The sequence below is a fragment of the Dama dama genome, chromosome 7 (genome assembly GCF_033118175.1).
Source record: "Dama dama isolate Ldn47 chromosome 7, ASM3311817v1, whole genome shotgun sequence".
NCBI lineage: Eukaryota > Metazoa > Chordata > Mammalia > Artiodactyla > Cervidae > Dama > Dama dama.
The window spans coordinates 32,657,293-32,683,872 of NC_083687.1; the positions used below are offsets into that span (position 1 = coordinate 32,657,293).

The following is a 26,580-nucleotide window of genomic DNA, read 5'->3' on the forward strand; positions in this document are numbered from 1 at the left end:
AGAAGAAGAAAGCCAGAGAAATACCTCAGTAAGGAATGGATTAACAGAAGAAGGGCATGCAGTCTTTTGCACATATAGTATATATAAAGTACTTGGAGAATATTAGGTATTTGTTCAAGGAGTAAATAATCAACCACACACATTTGAAACAGAAAGGGTAAACATTACTGAAGCTCGGAAAAAGAGAAAAAGTAAATGCGTTATTCGTTAGAGAAGGCATTTTCCCGGAGAAATGAAATCTGCTACCTGGCAGACAAGTCAGGGCCTGAAAGGTCATTTCAAATAGCCAGGAGTCAAGGAAACCACTTAATCATTCAGCCTTTGAAAGTTTTTATTTTTTAAATTCCTGGAATAAAATCGTTCCTGGTCTTTACATTCAGCACTTTATTAAAGACAGTATTAAAAGCACAGAACTTTGGGGTGTACTTGATTTCTCAATTCAACAAAGGAGATAAAGAGGAAGGTGGTGATGGCGGGGCGGGGGAGGGGGTGGAGTAAGGGCAGGAAAGGAGTCCCTGAGAGGGATTTTCACTTGTTCATGGACTCGCCAGAGGAAATGGCGGGTAAAAGCTGAGCTTCCTCAATTTCCTGAATTGTTTCTAAGTGAAACGAAGAAAATTTGAAAAAGCCAGTTCTACCAGCAAAAATGTGGCAGCGAGGGACGAGAAAGGAAGATGATAGGATGAGTAAAAGGTAAGGAAAAGGGGAGACCACCGCTGAGAACGATGAGGAAGCCCACCCTGAAGCTATTTATAGTCAGACTCTCAAGCCACGAGGTTTCAAAAAAACCCCCCGAAAGACTACAGTCACGGCTCTCCAGATGATCCATTCATTCCGGAAGCCACAACTCACTCGGACCATGATTGCTTAAGACAGCAAAAAAAGAGAAAAGAACAGCAAGGCCTACACAAACAAAGGAATGGTTTTCCAGTTATGGACAAGAGCAACACAATGTTTTGTAGAAGCTGAACGGAGGGATTTTTATTAGTCCCTGTTTTTGACTCTGTATTTTAAGCACCTCTCTTTCGATTTTGCTGAAAATGTGGGCGGGGCTTCGGGTCTGGACTCGCCTAGGGGAGTCACGGCTAGCCTGAGCGGTTCCCAATCAGGTCCGAAACATCACTATATAAAACACCGCCTTGGCGCGGTAAATCAGTAGCGGCTCAAGTTGCAGAGATGTCTGGTCGTGGCAAAGGTGGTAAGGGGCTCGGGAAAGGGGGTGCTAAGCGCCACCGCAAGGTTCTGCGCGACAATATCCAGGGCATCACTAAGCCCGCTATTCGTCGTCTGGCTCGTCGTGGTGGTGTGAAGCGAATCTCCGGTCTCATCTATGAAGAGACTCGTGGGGTGCTGAAGGTGTTTCTGGAAAATGTGATACGGGACGCTGTCACCTACACTGAGCACGCCAAGCGCAAAACTGTCACCGCAATGGACGTGGTCTACGCGCTTAAGCGCCAGGGACGTACCCTTTACGGCTTCGGCGGTTAAAGTTGTATACTTAACTGTCGTTTTCTTAAAGGCCCTTTTTAGGGCCACCCACTAACTCGACTAAAGAGCTGTAAGCGCTAAAGTCGTTAGGTTGTGGGGAACATTGTTTTCAAGTAGAATTAGAGTGTGGTCATAACTTCCAGTTCTCTATTTCTGTCACCAGCAGTGGCAGATTTTAGTTTGACATGGTTTCCTGTGTTCCTGTAAGCCAGGTACAATAACCTTCTGTTGTCTTGCACTTCCAAGGGTAATGTAACTCACAAGCAGTATGGCTACCAATAACTAAAATATTAAGTCGTTTAAAGGGAAAAGGTAGCCAACTCTCGCTTTGCTAAGCTATTAGATTCTTAGAGCTCTGGGGCAGAACGTGGTGACTGGACTGATTTAAACTACATTGCCTCCACCTAACACTCCTTTCATGTTATTCAAACTTTTCAATCATAACATCCTATATCTAAAACACAAGACACTTGGAGATTCTCTAGGCCAGCTGTCCCCAACCCTTTCGGCGGCAGCAACTGGTTTTGTGGAAGACAGTTTTCCACGCGCCTGGGTGGGGGGGTGGTTTCGGGATGATTTAAGCTCATTTAGAAGCTCCAATAATTTTGGCCACGTGATGCAAAGAGCCCACTCATCGGGAAAGATCCTGATGCTGAGAAAGATTGAAGGCAGGAGATGAAGGGAGCGACGGAAGATGAGATGTTTGGATGGTATCACTGACAACGGATGAGTTTGAGCAAACTCCAAAGGATAGTGAAGAACAGCGAAGCCTGGCATGCTGTAGTCCATGGGGTCGCAAAGAGTAGGACACGGCTGAGTAACCGAAGAGCGACGAAAATTTATTGTGTACTTTATTTTTCTGGAGTAGGAAACGGCAAACCACTTGAGTATTCTTGCCTGGAAAATCCCATGGACAGAGGAGGTTGGTAGCCTAGTCCATTGGACCACAGATCCGGACACTCCTGAGAGACTAGCACACTTTATCCTTACTTTTATTTCATCAGTTCCACCTCAGATCACTAATTAGACCCCGGGGGTTGGGGACCCCTGCTCTAGGTGATAAGTTTAGGAATTTGGATACATCCTGCAGGCTTTTTTTTTTTTTTGAAAGCCAACAAGATATTTCCTCCCTCACCACATAATCCTAGGGTCCGAAGTAGAGGCGGGACAATGCGTCCTAAACCCAGAAAGAATGGGCGTGGAAGGGCGGGGAGGCAGCAGTCTATTGTCCAATCAAAACGCGAGGTTCGTTATATATTTTGGGACGACCAAGCGCTCCCATCAGTGTTAGGTAGTTGGCACTACTTACCGATGGCTCGCACTAAGCAGACGGCTCGCAAGTCCACCGGCGGCAAGGCGCCACGCAAGCAGCTGGCCACCAAGGCGGCCCGCAAGAGCGCGCCGGCCACCGGCGGCGTGAAGAAGCCGCACCGCTACCGGCCGGGCACGGTAGCTCTGCGCGAGATCCGCCGTTATCAGAAGTCCACGGAGCTGCTGATCCGCAAGCTGCCGTTCCAGCGGCTGGTGCGCGAGATCGCGCAGGACTTTAAGACCGACCTGCGCTTCCAGAGCTCGGCCGTGATGGCGCTGCAGGAGGCGTGCGAGGCCTACCTGGTGGGGCTCTTCGAGGACACCAACCTGTGTGCCATCCACGCCAAACGCGTCACCATCATGCCCAAGGACATTCAGCTCGCCCGCCGCATCCGCGGGGAGAGAGCATAGATTTTATGGCTCCTCCAACTAACACATACCTACCCCCAAAGGCTCTTTTAAGAGCCCCTCAACTGTCAGCAAAAAGGAGCTGTTCATTGTCGAGTATACATACTACCAACATGAAAAACGCCGTGAATTTTAAGTGAAACGTATTGTGGACACAATACTGTGCCACGTCAATACTATGCAGAAGTGGTTGTATCCTGGGCTCCTAGTCAGTCTATTGAACTGTTTCTAGGGGAAGCTTTTTTTTTTTTTTAGGGGAAGCATTTTTTAAAGTGATAATATTTAACCCTTGGCTAAAGGAAGTGACTGAAGAAGTGGCCCATTCCTTGTTAACTGGTGCTTTCTACGGATAGTTCTATAATGACAAATGCAGCGCCTTCCCCCCACCTTTTGCCAAGCAGTACCATACAACTTGACTCCAAATAATGTCTCTCCTGTCTCCCTGTTGCAGGAAGAAATAGTGGTCGAGGTTCGAGCTTTATAGCAGCCAATTGCCCAATTACTCAGCTTCTCTTTGGGAATCACCTAGAACAGGTGTCAAATATGGCAAATGAATTAGTTCGTAGACCATACGAACCTGGCACTAAATGCTCAGTGAATGTTAGCTCTACTATGCCCCTCTTCTGTAAAGCAGACACCCCCGCCCCCCAACCTTCCCAAGTTTTCTGAAAAGTTTTGTGATTGAAACAATGGGAAATGCTTGATTGGAACATTTTCTTAAGACCACCTTTTCTTTAGATCTGGGTTTGCATAATTCTGAAAAAGGCAGACCTGTAGGAATAACATGAACTATCTGAGGAGGAATTCAAGACCGTGAAAGCCATAAAGTAGATATTTTAGGTTTTGCAGGTAACACATAGTCTCTGACACATCTTAAAAATAGAAAAACTCTTACCTTGGCCGTACAAAACTAAGCCACTGTCTAGATTTGGCCACAGTAGGCTATAGTTTCAACTCCAGGAACCCCTGAAGACATGAAGCATGTCAGCCTACAGGTTTTCACAAGAAAGAACTGACTGGAATGCATAAGAGACCCTAATCATCATTGCATCCATGGACAAAATCCTCTCCAAGCTTCCCCCTCTCAATAAATAACAAACATCACCCTCCATTTCACCTCACAGTCACTGCCTCAGGTCCCTTGGATGTTAACGTTTTCCTGAATTCTCTTAAAATTCTACAATCTCCACTTACTCCCTTACTATCCAATCCACACTTATAGTCAGAGGCCAATTATTTTACTGAAAGATGCAAGTCTGTCTTCATTAAATATGCAGAAATATCCACACGGAGGTCCTACAAAAGAAGGTGTTCCTGACCATTCAATTTGTTAAATGTTGGTGGAGATGGAGTTGGAGTTTGAGGGAGAGTGGTGGAAAGTACTGAAGCTCCAAAGGAGGAAAACAGCTTCTGAAAGACGGAGAGAGACCCATGCCATCTAAACAGCCTTTCCAGTGTTGCTGGAAGCCCCTGAATAATTTTTAAGATTTCAGGGTTTTTTCTAAAATACATCTCTGGGTTAAAAAGAAGTTCTTTCTTCTTATTTTAATGGGTTTGCTTACAAATTAAAGGGAAAAAGCATCTCAATCAAAAACATACTAAATTTGTTTGAATTTGAAGATATGTCATTGGATTCTGAAGCCAAAGCAATTTCTACTCCTCATGGAAGAAGTCACTTTGACCACAGAACTAGTCCGAGCCGCGAAATCCCATTCTCTAAAGATATTGGCACCTGGAAACTCCTTGGAAGGCAAAAACGGTTTTTAAAGTGAAATCTATATGCTTAATTTGTGGCTGTAGGCAACTGGCCGACCTGCACCTGTGTTACTTGCTGCAGTTCGAAGCAAAGTTTAAGCAAAACCAAGGAATCTACTGTCTTTCCTCTTGCAAAAATCGAAGGCCGAACTTGGCAACAAAGCCTTTTAAAAAACATTCACTTGATACTTACTAAAACTTTATTGCAATATGCAACTATGTAGCTCGATGCCTTAGGTTCGGTGGATCTATAGGAAAAGCTGAAGGGATTTTTAAAAATATCTTTCATTAACTGCGCGTGATTCATAAAAACACAAACAAGTATGTGAACTTGGAGGCTGTTTTCCTCCTTTGAAGCTTCAAAGACTCAAATTCTGTACCACTGTTTTTAACATTTAATCAAATTTTGGGGACTAACAAACACAAGTTTGGGAGTCCAACCACGAAAGGCGGCTGCCTGAGGGCGGTGGATCGGACGCTCCACCAATCACAGGGCAGCACCGACTTATATAAGCCCGGGCCGGCGCAAGACGGCATTGCAAAACTTGCTCTTTGGAATTTGAGTTTCTCTTCTTCTAGCAGGTTCTCCTTTCGCCATGTCGGAAACCGCTCCTGCTGAGACGGCCGTCCCGGCGCCGGTGGAAAAATCTCCTGCCAAGAAGAAAGCAACCAAGAAGGCCGCGAGCGGTGGGGCGGCGAAGCGCAAGGCTACCGGGCCCCCAGTTTCCGAGCTGATCACTAAGGCTGTCGCTGCCTCCAAAGAGCGCAACGGCCTTTCTTTGGCTGCGCTCAAGAAGGCGCTAGCAGCCGGCGGCTACGATGTGGAGAAGAACAACAGCCGCATCAAGCTGGGTCTCAAGAGCCTGGTGAGCAAGGGCACCCTGGTGCAGACCAAGGGCACCGGGGCTTCCGGCTCTTTCAAGCTCAACAAGAAGGCGGCCGCCGGGGAGGCCAAGCCCAAGGCGAAGAAGGCGGGGGCTGCTAAAGCCAAGAAACCCGCAGGGGCAACTCCTAAGAAGCCCAAGAAGGCTGCGGGAGCGAAGAAAGCCGTTAAGAAGACGCCTAAGAAAGCGAAAAAGCCCGCGGCTTCTGGCGTCAAAAAAGTGGCCAAGAGCCCCAAGAAGGCCAAAACTGCGGCAAAGCCAAAGAAGGCTGCTAAGAGCCCCGCGAAGCCCAAGGCAGTTAAGCCAAAGGCGGCGAAACCTAAAACCTCCAAGCCTAAGGCAGCAAAACCCAAAGCTGCAAAGGCGAAGAAGGCGGCTCCTAAGAAGAAGTAGGAAGTTGGCGCTTGAGAAGCAAACCCCAAAGGCTCTTTTCAGAGCCACCCAGAGATCTCTGGAAAACAGCTGTGCACTGACCTAGTCTGTAGCCAAGAAAGTATTCTTTCCTGTATATAATTTCCCAATTTCCTCCTACCCAGTAAAAGTCCATCATAGTGGACTTCTCTAGCAGCAAACTAGCAAACTGTTGCCTAAGTCTGATGGGCCGAGGAGCCTAATGACTCCTGGGTCCATGAGGTCGCTAGAATAAGAAATGGCACCCCACTAACCAGTGTTCTTCCCCTGGAGAATCCCAGAGACAGGGGGAAGCCTATTGCCGTCTACGGGGTCACGACTGAAGCGATTGATAAGCAACCAGCAGCAGCACTGACAAGAAAGTACAAGTACGTTAAATGAAGACTACTGTCCCAGCTCCTCAGGAGAAAAAGTAGGTGGCTCTTAAAAGAGCCTTTGGTTTGGAAGGCGTGGCTCTTGATGCCTTACTTGCCTTTAGCCTTGTGGTGGCTCTCAGTCTTCTTCGGCAGCAGCACCGCCTGGATGTTGGGCAGGACACCACCCTGAGCGATGGTGACTTTGCCCAGCAGCTTGTTGAGCTCCTCGTCGTTGCGGATGGCCAGCTGCAGGTGGCGCGGGATGATGCGCGTCTTCTTGTTGTCCCGGGCCGCGTTGCCCGCCAGCTCCAGGATCTCGGCCGTCAGGTACTCCAGCACCGCCGCCAGATACACCGGGGCCCCGGCCCCGACCCGCTCGGCATAGTTGCCTTTGCGGAGCAGCCGGTGCACTCGGCCCACGGGGAACTGGAGCCCGGCCCGCGAGGAGCGGGTCTTGGCTTTGGCGCGAGCTTTGCCGCCCTGCTTACCACGTCCAGACATACTACAACCCTTCAAGATTACAACAGAAGAGGCTAAAGTGAAAGAAAACTGCAAATTTTATAGCTGCAGTTGGGCGCGAAAAAGAAGCTATTCCATTGGGTAAAGTTGCAGTTAAATTTGCAGAGTAAATTGTAGGCCCTTTAAGTGAGGACTTTCATTGGACAAAATTGAAAGTGATGTCACTACGAGTATTCGCCAATCAGACACAGAACGTTACAAAATTAATTTGCATATTGAATTATAAAATGGACGCGCTGGGAGATCCCTCTATTTCTCTCTGCGATCTTGTAATTCCTGTCAGTCATGCCTGAGCCAGCCAAGTCCGCGCCGGCCCCGAAGAAGGGCTCCAAGAAGGCGGTGACCAAGGCGCAGAAGGACGGCAAGAAGCGCAAGCGCAGCCGCAAGGAGAGCTACTCCGTGTACGTGTACAAGGTGCTGAAGCAGGTCCACCCGGACACCGGCATCTCGTCCAAGGCCATGGGCATCATGAACTCCTTCGTCAACGACATCTTCGAGCGCATCGCGGGCGAGGCGTCGCGCCTGGCGCATTACAACAAGCGCTCGACCATCACATCCAGGGAGATCCAGACGGCCGTGCGTCTGCTGCTGCCCGGGGAGCTGGCCAAACACGCGGTGTCCGAGGGCACCAAGGCCGTCACCAAGTACACCAGCTCCAAGTGAGCCACTGGCTGCTTGGTCAGGCTCCAACACTTACAAAGGCTTTTTTCAGAGCCATCCACGGTTTCTAAAGAGAACTGGCACTTAGTTTATCTAACTTTGCTGCTACTGCTGCTAAGTCGCTAAAGTCGTGTCCGACTCTGTGCGACCCCATCGACGGAAGCCTCCCAGGCTCCTCCGTCCCTGGGATTCTCCAGGCAAGGACACTGGAGTGGGTTGCCATTTCCTTTTCAGTGCGTGAAAGGGAAGTCGCTCAGTTGTGTCCGACTCGTATTAGCGACCCCATGGACTGCAGCCTACCAGGCTCCTCCGGCTATGGGATTTTCCAGGCAAGAGTACTGGAGTGGGGTTCCATTGCCTTCTACCTCTAGAAGTAGATAAAAGCAGCATTGGGTTTCCCCAGTGGCTCAGCGGCAAAGAATCTACCTGCAATTCAGGAGCCACAGGGAGATGAGGGTTCGATCCCTTGGTCGGAAGGATCCGCTGGAGAAGGGCATGGCACCCCACTCCAGTATTGTTGCCTGGAGAACCCTATGGATAGAGGAGCCTGGCGGCCTACAGTCCATGGGGGTCGCAAAGAGTTGGACACGACTTATTGACTGAGCACGCATAGAAGTAGGTTGTCCTACCTTTAGATTTTTCATGTACTTTGATGATGCTGCATGTTCTTAAGTTTAAATGTTTCACCCCTTTTGGTAATGGCACTTCTGTTCACTTTTTTACATGGTCACATTCTATAAGGGAAAAATCTAGAACATATCAGTTTCTTTCTGAGTCAGCTCCACAGTTCATTTCACTCATTTTTTCTTTACCTTTTCTCCCCCTTGTAATAAGGGAGAAATTCTAAATGAAAAGGCAGTCTTTGAGACCTGAAGGAGAGTAACCGGATGGCATTTTCTCTCCCAGTTCAGTTCAGTCGCTCAGTCTTGTCCGACTCTGCGACCCCATGAACCACAGCACGCCAGACCTCCCTGTCCATCACCAACTGCCAGAGTCTACCTAAACCCATGTCCATTGAGTTGGTGATGCCATCCAACTATCTCATCCTCTGTTGTCCCCTTCTCTTCCTGCCCTCAATCTTTCCCAGCATCAGGGCCTTTTTAAATGAGTCAGCTCTTCGTATCACGTGGCCAAAGTATTGGAGTTTCAGCTTCAGCATCAGTCCTTCCAGTGACCACTCAGGATTGATCTGCTTTAGGATGGACTGGTTGGATCTCCTTCCAGTCCAAGGGACTCTCAATAGTCTTCTCCAACACCACAGTTGAAAAGCATCAATTCTTTGGCACTCAGCTTTCTTTATAGTCCAACTCTCACATCCATACATGACTACTGGAAAAACCATAACCTTGACTAGACGGACCTTTGAGGATAAAGTAATGTCTCAGCTTTTTAATATGCTGTCAGTCTCATGGTTGCAATCACCATCTGCACTGATTTTGGAGCCCCCCAAAATAAAGTCAGCCACTGTTTTCACTGTTTCTCCCAGAGGAAGGTTCAGTCTCCCAGTGGTGGTCCTTTAGTCGCTAAGTTGTTTCCCACTCTTTTGTGACCAAACGAACTGTAGGCCGCCAGGATTCTCTGTCCATAGGATTTTCCAGGCAAGAACACGAGTGGGTTGCCATTTCCTTAGGGGAATCTTCCTGACCCAGGGATCGGACCAGCATTTCCTGCAACGCAGGACAATTCCACTTAGCCACCAGGGAAGCTCATATATGTTATTCAACTTCAGTTATATGCTATTTACTGCCTACTAGTTTGGCTTCCCAGGTAGTGTAGTGATGAGAATTCAGACTCGAGGTTGGATCCCTGGGTCGGGAAGATCTCCTGGAGGAAATGGCAACTCACTCCATTATTCTTGCCTGGAAAATTGCATGGATAGAGGAGCCAGGCAGCCTGCAGTTCATGGGGTTGCAGAGTCAGCTGTGATTGAACAAGAGCATGCACTTTGAGCCTGAAAACTGTTGTTTGTTATTACATAGAAAGATCAGGGAAGCGAGCAAGGATTAATATGTATTAGGCCTTGAAGACCTACCAGCACCAAATTAACACTTCCCGTTACTTAATCAGAAAGACTTAAAGAGAGTAGAAAACACAATGTTCACTCTCTGTTTCAACATTTTAAATACCAGAGTCCACATACTACTTAGCAATAAATTTCCATGCTCCCAATGGTACTTAGTAGAGCTGTGAAAAAAAAAAAAATACTAGTTAATTAATGTACTATTTAACTGTATGACCCAGAGAAGATCACTCTGTGGTGAAACATTTATTATACTTTTTATTTCTCCAATTAAATAATTACTTATTTTGTTGAAAGAGAAAAAAATCTATGTAATGTCTCTTTCATAGTAACATTTGCGGACCTCATCCAGCTCCCAAGAACACACTTGGAAGCAGTGTATATCATCTCATAAGGTCCTAAGGAAACTCGGGCTGCATCATTATCTCCATTTTACAGGAGAATCACGATGTCAGGCTGTACTCTGTAGTCCTGCAAGTCCTGTAATCCCCCAACCTTGAGACCAAAGAAAATGTCCGGAGACAGCAACAGAGACATCAATAGTTTATTGGCTAGGGTATCTTACAGGTCTGAAGCAGAGTTCTAGAATGACTCCCCACTGTGTACCAACAGCAGACAGGACAAGGCAGCAGTCTTCATGGGGGTAGGGTGGCAAGGTGTACCAGTTACAGTGGGAATGGATGTCATGTGGGCTCTCAACTACTAGGGAAACCAACAGATGACCTCCTTCACAATTCCTTTGGTTAACAACCATCGAGGGTTCTCTTTATTAACCCAGTATGCTAGAGGTATTCTGTTCTAAGAATACAATTACTGGTTGGAACAGGGGGCAAGCACTTAAGTTTAATCTCTATGATTAAGAAAAAAGGTCAGTCCTATCCTATGAGTGGGATGATGTAAAGCAGGGGCTGTTCAAGCAGGGAATGTACAGAGCAAGAGAACAGCCATTTTGTGTGGCTTGATCATACATATGGGTTCACTAAAGTAAAATCCAGCATACCCAGCTAGCAAGTATTGGCATAACTTCACTCTCAAATGGTTTTCCGGGGCCTATGCTACTTCTGCCTGAGGCTTCTACTTCTACCTGTTTAGGTTGCTTTCAGGTACACTCTTATTAGTTCAGCATATCAGAATGACCTGCTTTGGTACTCTATTCAGTTTTTCCATCTTAAGCATTTTATTCTCATATATTTCATTTGCTTTTCTCCTTATACATCTGTAAGTTTTTTTATTTCATTTGCTCTAATATTTTGTCATTTACAGGATTGCTGAAAGTCAGAGTTTATGTTATGGCTCTTTACTCAAATATCTGCCTTCAAGGAGTAAATTATATGGCATTTACATCTTGCTTTTGGCATATAGGGGGAAAAAGTCACATTAGTTATTGGCTGCCATATGTTAAGTGCATATTATCTTTAGATACTGTGCATTATTTAACTTTTCAATCTAAGGAGGTAAGTGCTAATAGTATCTTTGGTCTACAGGTAAAGAGAGGATTGGGATTGTAGCATTATATTTATGTTACTGGCTGCTATGTTACTGTTACCGGCAGATTTCCTGGGGGCTTAGACATTAAAGTGTCTGCCTACAATGCGGAAGACCCGGGTTCAATCCCTGGGTAGAGAAGATCTCCTGGAGAAGGAAATTGCAACCCACTCCAGTATGCCTGCCTGGAAAATCCCCTGGACGGAGGAGCCTGGTAAGCTGCAGTCCAAGGGGTCGCAGAGTTGGACAGGACTGAGCAACTTCACTTTCACCACTGGCATTAACAAGGTACTCCCGTCTGGGTGTCTGGGTGGTTAAAAAAACAGAAAATTGTTTTTTCACTCTTCTGGAATCTAGAAGTCTGAGATCAAAGTGCCAAAAGGGTTACTTCCTTCTGAGGGCCATGAGGGAAGGACAGGTTCTAGGCCCTCTCCTTAGCACAGATGGCCATGTTTCCCCCTCTGTCTTCACATGTTCCCTCTATGTCTGTGTCCAAATTTCCTCTAAGAGAACACTGGTCATATTGGATCAGGACCCAATCACTCTCCAATGACCTCATTTTAATTTAATTACCTAATTAAAGACTCTATCCCTAAATATGGTTACATTTTGATAGGGGGGAAGATAAGATTTTTCCCCATTAAAACTGCCTTCCTTTAAGTAGAACAGCCCATAGAAATCAGGACCAGCCCATAGAAATCAGGACCTTATGACTCCCTTCCCTGGACTAGGCCTAGTTTTGGTCCTTTGGAATGAGGACAAAAGAAACTAAGAATAAGGATAGGTTAATGTTTAAATAATTACATAGATACATAGCATCCACTGCAAATAATTAAACAGCATTCAGGTCTCATCCACAGTGAAAGTTTAAGCCTTTCACTTGGGGAAATCTGAATTGCTGACCCTCTAGGAAAATGAATATAAAGGGTCTTCTCAGCTGGGCTGCTGCTTCAGGGAGGGACCTCTTGTCAATTTCATTACCGCTACTGCTTTCAAGACAGAAATGATGGTCAGATAAGAGATATAAGTATAATTCCATGTCTCTCACAGCAGTTTCAGTGGGCAGGTTTCTCTCTGCTCCTTGGTAGCATGATGTAACAGCAAATTGGCACACATTTCCAACAGATGAAATACAGTCTGTGTGCAAGCACTATGTGAATTTAAGTTGTAATTTTCAAACACTGTCTTTTGGAAAACTTAGAAACAGGTTTCAGTTTTTTTTATTTCAGTATTATAATCAACAGGCAGACTTTGCTATACATGCTTGTTTCCCACAGGAAAGGCAAAAGTTATTAACTGTATGATGATAGGAGTAGGGCTACAGGACCCTGTAAAGAGAGCTGGACCAGTGTTCACCAAGAAAAAAAATAATAAGCTGTCCTTTTTTTTCTTTTCTGTTCTTGGGAACAAGAAGGACAAACTTTTTTTTTCTCCCAAATAAAGAATGCCAACTTTTTCACTATTAAAACAAATACAAATGGCCCATCTCCATTTGTTTGTTTTGAAAGAATTTAATGATAACAAAAGACCACAAAATACATCATTTTTACAGTGATGGCCACTACCATGAGGCTTAAAAACTGACTCTGTCATTGATCCTCTAGCTATTTAGACAAAATACTCCCCTTCTCTCTGCATTAGTTTGTTCATCTAGAAAACAGATATGGAATGAGAGTGGCCTTAAAGGATTATTGCAAGCTTTCACCTTCCTACATAGGATGGACTGAAGTCTGAAACAGAGCAGCAGCACATGATACAGATAAATGGCATCTATTCTTCTATATTTCTTACCTCCACCAAATTACAACTGAAAAACTATTCAAAGTCATGGTTTGTGACTTTTAGAAGTCTATGTTCCACGGTGTGGCCCCTGCCTAAATTTAACACTAGGTTTGAAGGAAGCAACAGCTACAGTCTCACGTAGCCTATGGAGATAAGCATTCCACCTTAAGAAGTCAGGATAGTGTTCAGGGATTTTCCTCCACCAAGATTTTGGATCCAATGAAAATGTATCAGAGGACTGTCAGGATGACAGAAGTGAAGAATCCACAGTGGACGTTGCTCTGAGTACTCTGAGTTTAACTGCACTGATGGCTTCAGCAGGATCGCAAAGTGATGGATGTGGTTCTGGAAAACAAGGCATAAGTCAAAGTTTTAGGGAAAAAAATGTGATCACAGGGGTGATAGCTTTGATAAAAATGTCCTTGATAGTGAGGTGAAGGTGTCTGAATGTTAAGCTCTTCAGTGTGAACTCTGCAAAAATATACAGCCAGATGAAATGCCTAACGTTCAAGAAATTTGACTCAAATACAGTATGCACTTTTTTGAGATGTATCGTTTCCATGACTGAAGTGACAGAGCACGCATGCAGTGTTGGGGATAGCTAAGGTAGAAGCTGATACACAGGATAATTTAAGACTGCCTTGGGAATTAGAGCTTGGATGGATTTCCAAGAATGGAAATCATTAAAATGCAATTTGCTCTCCTGAAATGAAATTTTAGTGAACAAAGCATCAGTGAGATTCTCAGGAAGATCTTTTTTGAGACTTGATCCTTATAGCATCACAGGAGGTTAAGTTTTCCTTAATATAAGTACAATAAAACCTTAAGAATGCAAAGCCAGTCACCTTCTGGAGAAGACACTCATATCCATGACATAGGGCACAAGAACTTGGGACATGACACACCATGTAAACTTCTTATTCAACATGACACACCATGTAAACTTCTTATTCAGTTCATTATATAGTATTTGTTCCAATAGCTTATTATTATGGATTCATGGCTTTATATATGCCAAACTATTCCAGTGGTTGCCTATTAATTGTTCTGTTTAAATCTCAAGTTAGCATTACTTTCAGGTTTTCTTGCCTCTCTCGTCTTAACTCTATTGTTCCTCCAGACATGGGAGACCCATCCTTGTGTTGAGTAAGCATACATATTTTACACCCATCAGGATTTCCTTTGTCTCAAAACTTGTAATTAGTTCCTCTTCAAGGACTTTAGATTCCTGAATAGAGGTGGAAATCTCCAGACCAAGATTTATGTTAGACTGCTTTGTGTGATGCCCGGCTGCCTTAGAGAACTTAGAACACTGCAATAACAAACTTTAAAAAATGTATTTTCAAAGGCTAAGGGCCTGTTACTCTTTTCACTGTTACTCTTTTCTTAATCTTTTCCCAAAATAAAATTTTTTCAAATCAGAGTCTTCTTCTTGAGCTGATAACTTCACTCTTCTTTGCTATTCTTCTCTGCCATTCAACGTCACCTCACATTCTCAAAACACTGTTCCACAAGAACTAACTAGTAAAAGATACTGATATATTTGACCTATATTTTAGATGTAACTCCAGATTCACATCACATATACATATTCCTAGTATTAAGGTGTAACTTTATAGTGAACATTGTCATTTTATGTATGAATGGGCCATGCCTATACTCTCTATTCTGCATTATTTTCACAATTAAAGCAGACGGGATATAAAGTCATTTTTAAAGAATTAAAACAAGATCTTTAATTAATGTATATTTTTCTTCATTCTAAGCACATGAGGAAATCCTCTGGGAAATATTTTGTCTGTTTTAATATAACCTACATTAAAATTATTCTTTTTAATATGCCTAATATAAAAAGTCAGAAAGTTGAAATTATAAATCACCTAGTGTGAAAAAAAGTTTCCAAAGATGTAGGTTATACCTATTAATTCTGAATGTGAGGTCTTAGGCAAAGATTGAGTAGTTTTCCCACATAGTAAGGCTTTAAACTTTTCATGGCTACTCATATATGCATTTTGCAAATTAAATGTTAGGTCACCTATATATTTTCATATGCAATATGAACAAATGTTAATTTTTGTATCAAGTAGTCACTTGATAGAATAACATACTTTTGGGGGGAAGCATTGCCACCTTGATTCCGGGTAAAAACCAAAATAGTTTTAAATATGCCATTCCTTAGGGCCTAAAATGAAGAGATGGAATTTTATCTTCCTGAATTGAGGATAGGGGAACAGTCCTTCTCTATTTCAAAAAAATTTATCGCAATTAATACAGCAAAAGTAAATCCCAGAGACATGCTGGAAAAAAAGAAAGAAACCAGGGTTTGGAGAAAATGGCAGAGTTCTTCCCATAAAGCTGCTTGGCCCAGAACTCTCCGTTAGGATGGGGTCACGAGCGACACCGTTAGTAAATTTCAAACTGCGCGCGCAGCGTCTGGATTGGCTATCGACAAAACGTGGCATCCGCCTAATCTGTGCGTTAACTTAAATTAGATTCTCATTTCCGTTTGTTTTGCTTCTGCCTTTTTAACTTAATACTTGGCACATTTAAACTCAGGGAAAGGGGAAAAAAGCCAGCAGCGCTCCCCAAAGAAAAGACAAGTGAATAATACGATTTGTAACTTTGTTACTGTGTTCCAAGGAACTCATTACTCAGGCACACACACGTTAAAATTAAGGATGCAGAGGACAAGCCATGGTCAACGAAACCTTTTGCCAACTTCAAACGTAAAGGAGAGCTGATTTTACTTTGGGAAAAAAGGTATTTTACTTTCTTTACTACATTTGTCTGATAGTGAACCTGACCCTTCTCGACATAAACAAAAACGTCTCCAGCGTTGCTGCAGCACCACCTACATTACAGAGGAAGCAACTTCTAACAAGATCAAAGGAAATGTGAAAAGAATGAATACCTAGTGAGGACAGAAAAGATGGCCACCTGGAAGCCAAAGACAAGCCTATGAAGAAACCACCCCTGTTAACAGCAGTCTTGGGCCTCTGGCTTCCAGAACTGTGACAAATTTCCCTTGTTTAAGGGAAAACAAAAAACTGGGACTTATTACTTTGCAGCATATTAAGAAACACCTACTGTATAAAGTGAGTGCCAGTTCTCTTTAGAAGATTGAGTGGCTCTGAAAAGAGCCTTTGGGGTGTAGGCCAAGGCTTACCGATCACTCCGTGGCGGGCCGGCTCACTTGGAGCTGGTGTACTTGGTGACGGCCTTGGTGCCCTCGGACACCGCGTGTTTGGCCAGCTCCCCGGGCAGCAGCAGGCGCACGGCCGTCTGGATCTCCCTGGATGTGATGGTCGAGCGCTTGTTGTAATGCGCCAGGCGCGACGCCTCGCCCGCGATGCGCTCGAAGATGTCGTTGACGAAGGAGTTCATGATGCCCATGGCCTTGGACGAGATGCCGGTGTCCGGGTGGACCTGCTTCAGCACCTTGTACACGTACACGGAGTAGCTCTCCTTGCGGCTGCGCTTGCGCTTCTTGCCGTCCTTCTTCTGCGCCTTGGTCACCGCCTTCTTGGAGCCCTTCTTCGGGGCCGGAGCGGACTTAGAGGGTTCAGGCATGGCCGGGAGTTTACTGCCAAAGAGCCCAAAAGCCACAGGAAGAAAGAAGCTGTAAGAACCCGCTTCCTTCACAGCTTCTTAAAGGAGGAAGTGAGTAATACCAGGCGTCTGATTGGTGCTGAATGCTGGAAACGTCACATAATAGTTTTGTCCAATTAAAATAAGCGTATTTCAAACTCACGGTTTCATTGGGTTAGGTGAAACTGCAGCTTTAGCCAATGGTCCACCGTCATTTTCGCGCCCAGTAAAGACTATAAGATAGGTCTGGTTGTCTACACTCATATTTCACAATTGTGAGTTTGTACTTTCGTCATGTCTGGACGTGGCAAGCAAGGAGGCAAAGCTCGTGCAAAGGCTAAGACCCGTTCCTCGCGGGCCGGGCTCCAGTTCCCCGTGGGCCGAGTGCACCGGCTGCTCCGCAAGGGGAATTACTCCGAGCGGGTCGGCGCCGGGGCCCCGGTGTATCTGGCGGCGGTGCTGGAGTACCTGACGGCCGAGATCCTGGAACTGGCGGGCAACGCGGCCCGAGACAACAAGAAGACGCGCATCATCCCGCGCCACCTGCAGCTGGCCATCCGCAACGATGAGGAGCTCAACAAGCTGCTGGGCAAAGTCACCATCGCTCAGGGTGGTGTCCTGCCCAACATCCAGGCGGTGCTGCTGCCGAAGAAGACTGAGAGCCATCACAAGGCCAAGGGCAAGTAGAAGCCTGGCGTTGTGTAGAACTCAAACCTGTCCAAACCAAAAGGCTCTTTTCAGAGCCACCCACTTTATCAGAAAAGACCTGTACTTTCAAAATCCTATTGTTTCGAATAGCAAGGTGTTGAGTAATCCTGTAGCAAAGTTCGCTAAGTCACTTAAAATTGCCTTCTAAAAAGTCAAACGTTTGCTTTCAAGTTTTAGGTTAAACCTATGAGGGCAAAATTAACGTCTTTCGTCTTGGCAGGGTAAAATGGCTATCTGAGACAAAACCTTAGGACCACATGACGGGCCTAGCTCCCCTCCTAGTTAAATTGAGTCTTAGGGCGCACCACTCACCCTACTAGATGAGAATAGAATAGTAACTCAGCAAGGTAAATTACTTGTTTCAAGTAGCTTCAGGCAAAGAATACACCTTATAGTGGGCTCTTTACATCAATGCTGGTGAAGTAAAAGACATGAATTATTCACCCATTAGGTAGATGTGCCTTAACAGATAGACAAGGTAGACATTGTAAATCACATAAGATAAATCAGCAAGCCAAGTTCTTAGAGTCCTAATGCTGTCAACGATTTTTGTTCACTATCATCACTCACCCTGCTCTCAGAGAGAGTCTTTTAAAGTGAGTGAAGTCGCTCAGTCGTGTCCAACTCTGCGACCCCATTAACTGTAGCCTACCAGGGTCCTCTGTCCTTGGGATTTTCCAGGCAAGAATACTGGAGTGGCTTGCCATTTCCTTCTCCAGGAGATCTTCCTGACCCAGGGATCGAACCCGGGTTTCCCGCATTGCGGGCAGATGGTTCACCATCTGAGCCACCAGGGAAGCCCACTAAGAGGGCCTTCAATTCTCCACACCAGCTAATCTGGTTTTCATTATGAATACATTTTAATAAAAGGGATTACTATCGCATTCCTAGTCCACTGGAATAAGTTTTCTGAGTCTCCTGAAATATTTTTATTCCCTATATTTAAATCTCATTGCAATCACATGTAAATAATATTCTTTGTAATAACAGTGACCACAACAATCACAATCGGGAGGTTTTCCTTTTTCTTTTAAATTTATTTGATGTTGGAAGAATCGAATCCTGATTTCAGTGAATCTAATTATTCAGTTTTTCTCTCTTAAAAAGTCGGTGCATTATTTGAGTCTGTAAATTTTAATCATCTATATCTCAGAACTAGAACTCTCAAGAATAAATGATACAGCTCCAAGGAAGGCCTATGAGATCTTCAAGTTTTAAAAATAAAATATACTGTGGTTATTGTTATTGATGTTGATCATGCAAGAAGTAACATTTCCTTCATTGCATCATTTCTATTCCCCACAGCAAGGACCATCACAGTGTTAAAATAATGCCTTTATTATTCATGGAATCAATGAACCTATAATCAAATACTTGATAAATGAATATAAATTGTGGTTTAAATAAAATATTCAAGCGTGCTATGTCATTACTTATAATTCCACATATTAACCGAGCTTTTAAAAATTTGGCTTCGCTTGTGGCACAGCCGGTAAAGAATCCACCTGCTATGTGGGAGACCTGGCTCCCATCCCTGTGTTAGAAGAGTCTGATCCCTGGGTTGGGAAGATCCTCTGGAGAAGGGAACAGCTACCCACTCCAGTATTCTGGTCTGGAGAATTCTATGGACTGTAATGGACTATTAATCCAATTTCATTGGATGAAGCACTTACTGTTCTTTACTGTCTACACAATCAGAAAGAAAATAAAACTTGTATTTAAAAATGGAGATAACACAACTTTCCAAAAATCTTGCCAAAATAATTTAGATATTTCTTTCAATTAGATCCTGAAGAATCCCATAATTTATGCTACAAAGTCTTCATAAGAGGTACACTTCAGTTAGAGTGGCGGAAGATTTATGAAAGTATTATTTAAACTTTATTCTTGAAACTGGTCTTCCCATTAATTTCCCTCTCTGCAGACTGGACTACTATGTAAGCATTGGGCAGTATACTCCCATATTAGATTTTTTTGTGTATTATTGGGGAGAAAAAATTTTCTTCTACCCTTCCAAGGTTCTTTTACAGGTCTAATAATCGAATTGACATGATGAGATAGATTAACAGAAGAAAGATCAAATTGAATTTCATACATATGGAAAACCCACACACGTGGGCAGTTCAAAAAAAGAATGTAAAATGAAGTTTATATGCCATTCTGAGCTAAGGAATTCAATAACAGCTTCCAAGTACAACAGGGAAGTTCACAGAACAATAAGAGGAAAAGCAAATACTGGTTAAATAGTTTGCCCTACCATGCAACTGGGTCACTCAAAATTTTTCTCTGGTAATAATTCTGGGAAATAAAAGTATCAGTTGCTCAGTCATGTCCAACTCTTTGCAACCCCATGGACTACATCCCACAAGGTTTCTCTCTCTATGGGATTTTCCATCCCATAGAGTTTTTTGAGCAAGAATACTGGAGTGGGTAGCCATTTCCTTTTCTGGGAGACATTCCTGACCCAGGGATGGAACCCAGGTCTCCTGCACTGAAGGCAGATTCTTTGCCATCTGAACGACCAGGGAAGCCTGGAAAGACACCCATTTTGAATTCTCCTAGGTAGTTAAGAGAGGAGCAGAGTTTGTCTTGAGATTACAGGGTCTCAATTGACATTTACATTTAAAATCGCTCAGTCCTGTCTGAATCTTTGCAATCCCATGGACTATACTAGGACATGAAATTAAAAGACGCTTGCTCCTTGGAAGAAAAGTTATGACCAAACTAGACAGCACATTAAGAAGCAGAGATTACTTTGCGGACAAAGGTCCGTCTAGTCAAAACTATGGTTATACCACTAATCATGTATGGATATGAGAGTTGGACTATAAAGAAAGCTGAGCGCCGAAAAATTGATGCTTTTGAACTGTGGTGTTGGAGAAGACTTGAGAGTCTCTTGGACTGCCAGGAGATCCAACCAGTCCATCCTAAAGGAAATCAGTCTTGAATATTCATTAGAAGGACTGATGCTGAAGCTGAAACTCCAATACTTTGGCCACCTAATGCGAAGAACTGACTCATTAGAAAAGACCCTGATGCTGGGAAAGATTGAAGGTGGGAGGAGAAGGGGACGACAGAGGATGAGATGGTTGGGTGGCATCACCGAACAATGGACATGAGTTTGATTAGGCTCTGGGAGTTGGTGATGGACAGGGAGGCCTGGTGTACTACAGTCCATGGGGTCACAAAGAGCCAGACACAACTGAACAATTGAAATGACTGACTGAACTGGACTATACAGTCCATGGAATTCTTTAGGTCAGAATACTGGAGTGGGTAGCCTTTCCCTTCTCCAGGGGCATCTTACAAACCCAGGTCTCCTGCATTGTGGGCAGATTCTTTACCAGCTGAGCCATAAGGGAAGCCCAAGAATACTGGGAAAGATAGCTTATCCCTTCTCTATGAGATCTTCCTGACCCAGGAATCCAACCAGGGTCTCCAGCATTTCAGGGGGATTCTTCACGAACTGAGCTATCAGGGAAACCAAAAATCTGACACTTGTAGTTTGTTTCCTCCTGTCTCTTAGTCAATTCAGTTGCTCAGTCGTTTCCGACTCTTTGCGACCCCATAGACTACAGCACGCCAGGCCTCCCTGTCCACCACCAACTCCCGGAGTTTACTCAAACTCATGTCCATTGAGTCGGTGATACCATCCAACCATCTCATCCTCTTTTGTCCCCTTCTCCTCCCACCTTCAATCTTTGCCAGCACCAGGGTCTTTTCCAATGAGTCACTTCTTTGCATCAGGTGGCTGAAGTATTGGAGTTTCAGCTTCAGCATCAGTCCTTCCAGTGAATATTCAAGACTGATTTCCTTTAGGATGGACTGGTTGGATCACCTTGCAGTCCAAGAGACTCTCAAGAGTCTTCTCCAACACCACAGTTCAAAAGCATCAATTCTTCAGCACTCAGCTTTCTTTATAGTCCAACTCTCAAATCCATACATGACTACTGGAAAAACCATAGTTCTGACCTCTTAAGAGAGAGATAAAAATTGTCTGACACTTGCAGCCTATTTCCTCCATTTAGAGACCCCTAGGCTTCCTGCCTGTCACCCTCTCATTCTGCCTTTACTTCAAAATAATTAATGTGCAAACATGGCACATTTTGGGGAACTCATTTTGAACCCGTTTGGTATTTTATCCATTTCTGTGCATATTCCATTAGAGTGGAGACAGTGTTTTATTCATATTTGCATATCCCTACACTCTAGTTCAATGACAAGCCCATAAAACATAGTCAATAAGTTGTGTTAGTTCTGTAATAAAAATCCTTATAAAGTAGGTAAATGATCTAAATAAAAGCCAAAGAGAAGTTGAAAGTTAAACAAGGATGAGCTCATGTGAAGGAAAATGTAGGGATTTTTAGATGAATAACTTCAAATTAACTAAACTATAGGAGGAAGCCTAAAGATCAGTGGGGTCTAACAAGCAAAGAACAGCTGTAAAGAATTACACTGTCTTTTGAATTCATGATGTTAATTTATCTGGGAAAAAAAGTTAATCTGGATGAATTTATTAATTTTGTATACTTCCTACTTCCTCTCCAGTCTATCAACAGTATCACATTTAAATAAATGTTACTGATATTGTTGTTCAGTCACGAAGTCGTGTCTGACTCTTTGCGATCCTGACCCCATGAACTGCAACACACCAGGTTGCTTCCCTGTTCTTCACTATCTCCTTGAGTTTGCTCAAACTCATGTCCATTGAGTCAGTGATGCCATCCAATCCAACCAACTCATCCTCTGTTGTCGCCCCCTTTTCCTCCTGCCCTCAATCTTTCCCAGCATCAGAGTCTTTTTCAATAAGTCACTTCACATCATGTGGCCAAAGTGTTGGAGCTTCAACTTCAGCAGCAGTCCTTCCAATGAATATTCAGGGTTGATGAATATTAATTACATGGTGGAATAATGAGGAGATTGAGAGATTTGGGGGACCAGTAATTTGGTCTTCCCTGGTGGCTCAGAGTTAAAGAATGAGCTTGCCAATGTAGGAGATATAGCTTCAATCCCTGGGTCAGAAAGATCCCCCTACAGAAGGAATGGCAACGAACTCCAGTATTCTTGTCTGGGAAATCTCAGAGACAGAGAAGCCTGGCTGGCTATAGTCCATGGAGTCACAATAATGTTCGGCACAATTGAGCGACTAAATAGCAACAATTTGGAAGAAGGCAGGGACTCTGGACAGGGGCCAGCATTAAGGATAGAGAATTATGGAGCCCTCAATGAAACAAATTTCTGAGGTTCTCAAAAAATGTCTTTCCCCAAGGTTATTTTTGTGGTTTTTAAAAACTTCTCCACTCTCATACCTTTATCTATGCTATTTTAATTGTTTAAATGAAAATATTAGTTTCACTCATTCTGTGACTAAGAGCTTCCCTTAATAAGAAACAGATTTACAAGAGGAAAACAAGTTTAATACCATGTATGTCTGATGTATACATAGAATACACAGAGGGGAACTGAGTAAAACTCCCAGAAGTAGCCTGGGAGCCTTTAAATATCATCTTCAGCTAAAGACAAAATATGTTGGAGATAGTGGCATTTATAGGACTTGAGCAGGAAACCCAGAGTAAACCAGGTGTGGCAGATTTAAGTCCTGCACCTTCCTCAGGTAAGTTTCTTGTGAGTTATTAATATCATTCTCTTCCTGGCTCAAAGAAGGAGATACCCTTACAAATGGAGATTTCTCATATAAATGTAAATTTCCCTTAGTGTATGTGTCAGCTGCTCAGTTGTGTCTGACTCTTAGTGATCCCATGGACTCTAGCGTGCCAGGCTCCCCTGTCCATAGTATTCTCCAGGCTAGAATGCTGGAGTGGGTAGCCATTCCCTTTTTCAGGGGATCTTCTTGACCCATGGATCCAACTCGTGTCTCCTGCATTGCAGAAAGATTCTTTACCACCTGAGCGACCAGGGAAGGCCTTGGTATTAAATTGTTTTTATAGCTTCTCCTATGTCTGCTTTTTCTCAAAACCATCAGCTTATTAATTCTTATGCTTAAGAAGGATATTTGGGAGTGATATATTCGGGTACACTTGGTTAGAAACATCAGTATAGTATACCCAAGTACAGTGAAGAAGTAAATTTTTACTAAATGGAAAAAAAATATTTTTCAGAAACACTAATTACTAGGGAGTTTGTTAAAACTATTAAAGAATTCATAAGGTCAACAAGCAGGCGTTAAACATACATTTTCTCTTTAAATAAGGGAAATTGATGAAAATGTAATCAGTGCAAGGAGGTTCCAAAATGCCATTTATGGCATTGCATATATTTTCTTTGAAAGGGTATGTGCTTTTATCTGTTCACCAAAATACCAAATTAGCTACTAGCAGTGATCTGTGAATTATTACTTTATCCCTGCCTTTTCTGTATATTTTACACAACATTCGTGTTTTGCGCTGGCATTCAAAAGCAACTGCTAAAGTTTTAAAACAAGGTAACAAGTCACCACAGAACAAAGGAACAGAGATGGCCTCTTTTTTTTTTTGTCCAATTCCCCTCCCCCACTTAAGGCGAGACTTCCCGCCTCCTTCCTTCTTCAAGTTCTCACTTCGGTCCGCCAACAGACGTATAAAGGTGCATCACGAAGCTGGCAAGCTAGGCTTTTTGGAGTCTCTGCTCTGTTGACATGTCTGGTCGCGGCAAAGGCGGAAAGGGTCTGGGTAAGGGAGGCGCCAAGCGCCACCGCAAAGTCCTTCGTGATAATATCCAGGGCATTACCAAGCCTGCCATTCGGCGCTTGGCTCGTCGCGGTGGTGTGAAGCGTATCTCTGGGCTCATCTACGAGGAGACCCGCGGGGTGCTGAAGGTGTTCCTGGAGAACGTGATCCGCGACGCGGTCACCTACACCGAGCACGCCAAGCGCAAGACCGTCACCGCCATGGACGTGGTCTACGCGCTCAAGCGCCAGGGACGCACCCTCTACGGCTTCGGCGGCTGAGTGTCTGCGTTCTCCCATATTCAACAAAAGGTCCTTTTAAGGGCCCCCACTCTTTCACTTGAGGAGCTGTGATGCCTCTTTGCTTTTGAGTTTTCTTCCTCTTTCGTACACACTTTAAACTGCTTAGAAGCACTACTTCCACCCTTACATTTTTGCGCTTCCAGGCAATGTCTTGAACATAGTTTTGTATTTTACTTTGTAACCTACCCAGTGGAATGTTTAGTTTAATAGCCTAGACGTTGATAAATGGAAGCAAATACATCACCCAAATACATATGGCTTAAGGTTTAACCACAGTGGCATTTCTGTTAAATGGATTAGAAACGAATGTGTACCAAGGGAGAGAGAAAGTCACTTTCGTAGCGAGTTTAAACAGGAAGTGCACGGTTTTATAGTGATAGCTCCATGTGTCCTCATGAAATAAACCTGTGACTGTTAAACAGATGTAAACACGAGTGTGAAAGGATGAAAATGTATAGGCTCACTAGTATCCTGCAGAACAGTTGGTGAGGATGGGATGCAATTAAAAGGCATTTCAACAAAAACAAAGTCATATTACAGAAATATTCTCTACAATGAAAACATGCAAGGCAGCTTTATAAAGCAGAACAACGAATTTAAAATTAATTTTAAAAGATCCTTGGTACAGAATTGGAAAGGAATATGATTGGGATTGGAATTGGAATAAATTGGAAAGGAATAAGATTAGGAAATCCAGACCTAAACTCTGAAGGTGGTCTTAGCATTTTCCTAGAATCTTAGAAGCTATAGGAAGAAACCCAAAGTCAAGGGGGAAACCTTTGTAGACACACAGACTAAAGAGCAATTGCCTCAGTTCAGTTCAGTCGCTCAGTTGTGTCCAACTATTTGCAACCCCATTGACTGTAGCACACCAGGCCTCATCACGAGCTCCCAGAGCCTACTCAAACTCATGTCCACTGTTCAGTGATGCCATCCAACCATCTCATCCTCTGTTGTCCCCTTCTCCTCCTGCCCTCAATCTTTCCCAGCATCAGGGTATTTTCCAATGAGTAGTTCTTCGCATCAGGTGGCCAAAGTATTGGAGTTTCAGCTTCAGCATCAGACCTTCCAATGAATATTCAGGACAGATTTCCTTTAGGATGGATTGGTTGGATCTCCTTGCAGTGTAAGGGACTCTCAAGTCTTCTCCAACACCACAGTTCAAAAGCATCAATTCTTTGGTGCTCAGCTTTCTTTATAGTCCAACTGTTAAATCCATACATGACTACTGGAAAAATCATAGCTTTGACTAGATGGACCTTTGTTGATAATGTCTCTGCCTTTTATATGCTCTTTAGGTTGGCCATAGCTTTTCTTCCAAGGAGCAAGCATCTTTTAATTTCATGGCTGTAGTCACCATCAGCAGTGATTTTGGAGCCCCCAGAGATAGTCTGTCAGTGTTTCCAACCTTTCCCCATCTATTTGCCATGAAGTAATGGAACCAGATGCCATGATCTTAGTTTTCTGAATGTTGAGTTTTAAGCCAACTTTTTCACTCTCCTGTTTCACTTTCATCAAGAGGCTCTTTAGTTCTTCTTTGCTTTCTGCCATAAGGGTGGTGTCATCTGCATATCTGAGGTTATTGATATTTCTTCCGGCAATCTTGATTCCAGCTTGTGCTTCACCCAGCCCAGCATTTCTCATGATGTATCCTGCATATAAGTTAAATAAGCAGGGTGACCATATACAGGCTTGATGTACTCCTTTCCCGATTTGGAACCAGTCTGTTGTTCCATATCCAGTTCTAACTACTGCTGCTGCTTATTTTTTTTTTTTTTTTTTTTCGGTAACTATTGCTTCTTGACCTGCATCCAGATTTCTCAGAGGGCAGGTCAGGTGGTCTGGCACTCCCATCTCTTGAAGAATTTTCCACAGTTTGTTATGATCCACACAGTCAAAGGCTTTGGCATAGTCAATAAAGCAAAAGTAGATGTTTTTCTGGAGCTCTCTTGCTTTTTCAATGATCCAGTGGATGTTGGCAATTTGATCTCTGGTTCCTCTGCCTTTTCTAAACCAGCTTGAACATCTGGAAGTTCATGGTTCACATCCTGGTGAAGCCTGGCTCGGAGAATTTTTAGCATTACCTTGCTAGCCTGAGAGATGAGTGCAATTGTGCAGTAGTTTGAACATTCTTTGGCATTGCCTTTCTTTGGGATTGGAATGAAAACGGACCTTTTCCAGTCCTGTGACCACTGCTGAGTTTTCCACATTTGCTAGCATACTGAGTGCAGCGCTTTC

At 43.8% G+C, this 26,580-nt stretch overlaps 5 protein-coding genes and 1 pseudogene across 5 annotated transcripts; 4 read left to right on the forward strand and 2 right to left on the reverse strand.

The window, feature by feature from the left end:
- The first annotated feature begins 1,163 nt into the window (after positions 1–1,163).
- On the forward strand, positions 1,164–24,790 carry LOC133059803 (uncharacterized; annotated as a pseudogene).
- On the forward strand, positions 5,519–6,578 carry H1-5 (H1.5 linker histone, cluster member). Its single transcript, XM_061147371.1, has one exon. The coding sequence runs from the start codon at positions 5,559–5,561 to the stop codon at positions 6,237–6,239; it is 681 nt and encodes a 226-aa protein (XP_061003354.1). The 5' UTR covers positions 5,519–5,558; the 3' UTR covers positions 6,240–6,578.
- LOC133059792 (histone H2A type 1) lies at positions 6,722–7,154 on the reverse strand. Its single transcript, XM_061147376.1, has one exon. The coding sequence runs from the start codon at positions 7,112–7,114 to the stop codon at positions 6,722–6,724; it is 393 nt and encodes a 130-aa protein (XP_061003359.1). The 5' UTR covers positions 7,115–7,154.
- LOC133059801 (histone H2B type 1-C/E/F/G/I-like) lies at positions 7,346–7,888 on the forward strand. Its single transcript, XM_061147386.1, has one exon. The coding sequence runs from the start codon at positions 7,418–7,420 to the stop codon at positions 7,793–7,795; it is 378 nt and encodes a 125-aa protein (XP_061003369.1). The 5' UTR covers positions 7,346–7,417; the 3' UTR covers positions 7,796–7,888.
- Positions 10,340–16,741, reverse strand: LOC133059797 (histone H2B type 1-N). Its single transcript, XM_061147381.1, has 2 exons — positions 16,246–16,741; positions 10,340–13,424 (listed from the first exon to the last, which is right to left on the reverse strand). The coding sequence occupies exon 1, from the start codon at positions 16,647–16,649 to the stop codon at positions 16,269–16,271; it is 381 nt and encodes a 126-aa protein (XP_061003364.1). The 5' UTR covers positions 16,650–16,741; the 3' UTR covers positions 10,340–13,424; positions 16,246–16,268.
- On the forward strand, positions 16,949–17,481 carry LOC133059795 (histone H2A type 1-D). Its single transcript, XM_061147379.1, has one exon. The coding sequence runs from the start codon at positions 16,962–16,964 to the stop codon at positions 17,352–17,354; it is 393 nt and encodes a 130-aa protein (XP_061003362.1). The 5' UTR covers positions 16,949–16,961; the 3' UTR covers positions 17,355–17,481.
- Positions 24,791–26,580: the final 1,790 nt, after the last annotated feature.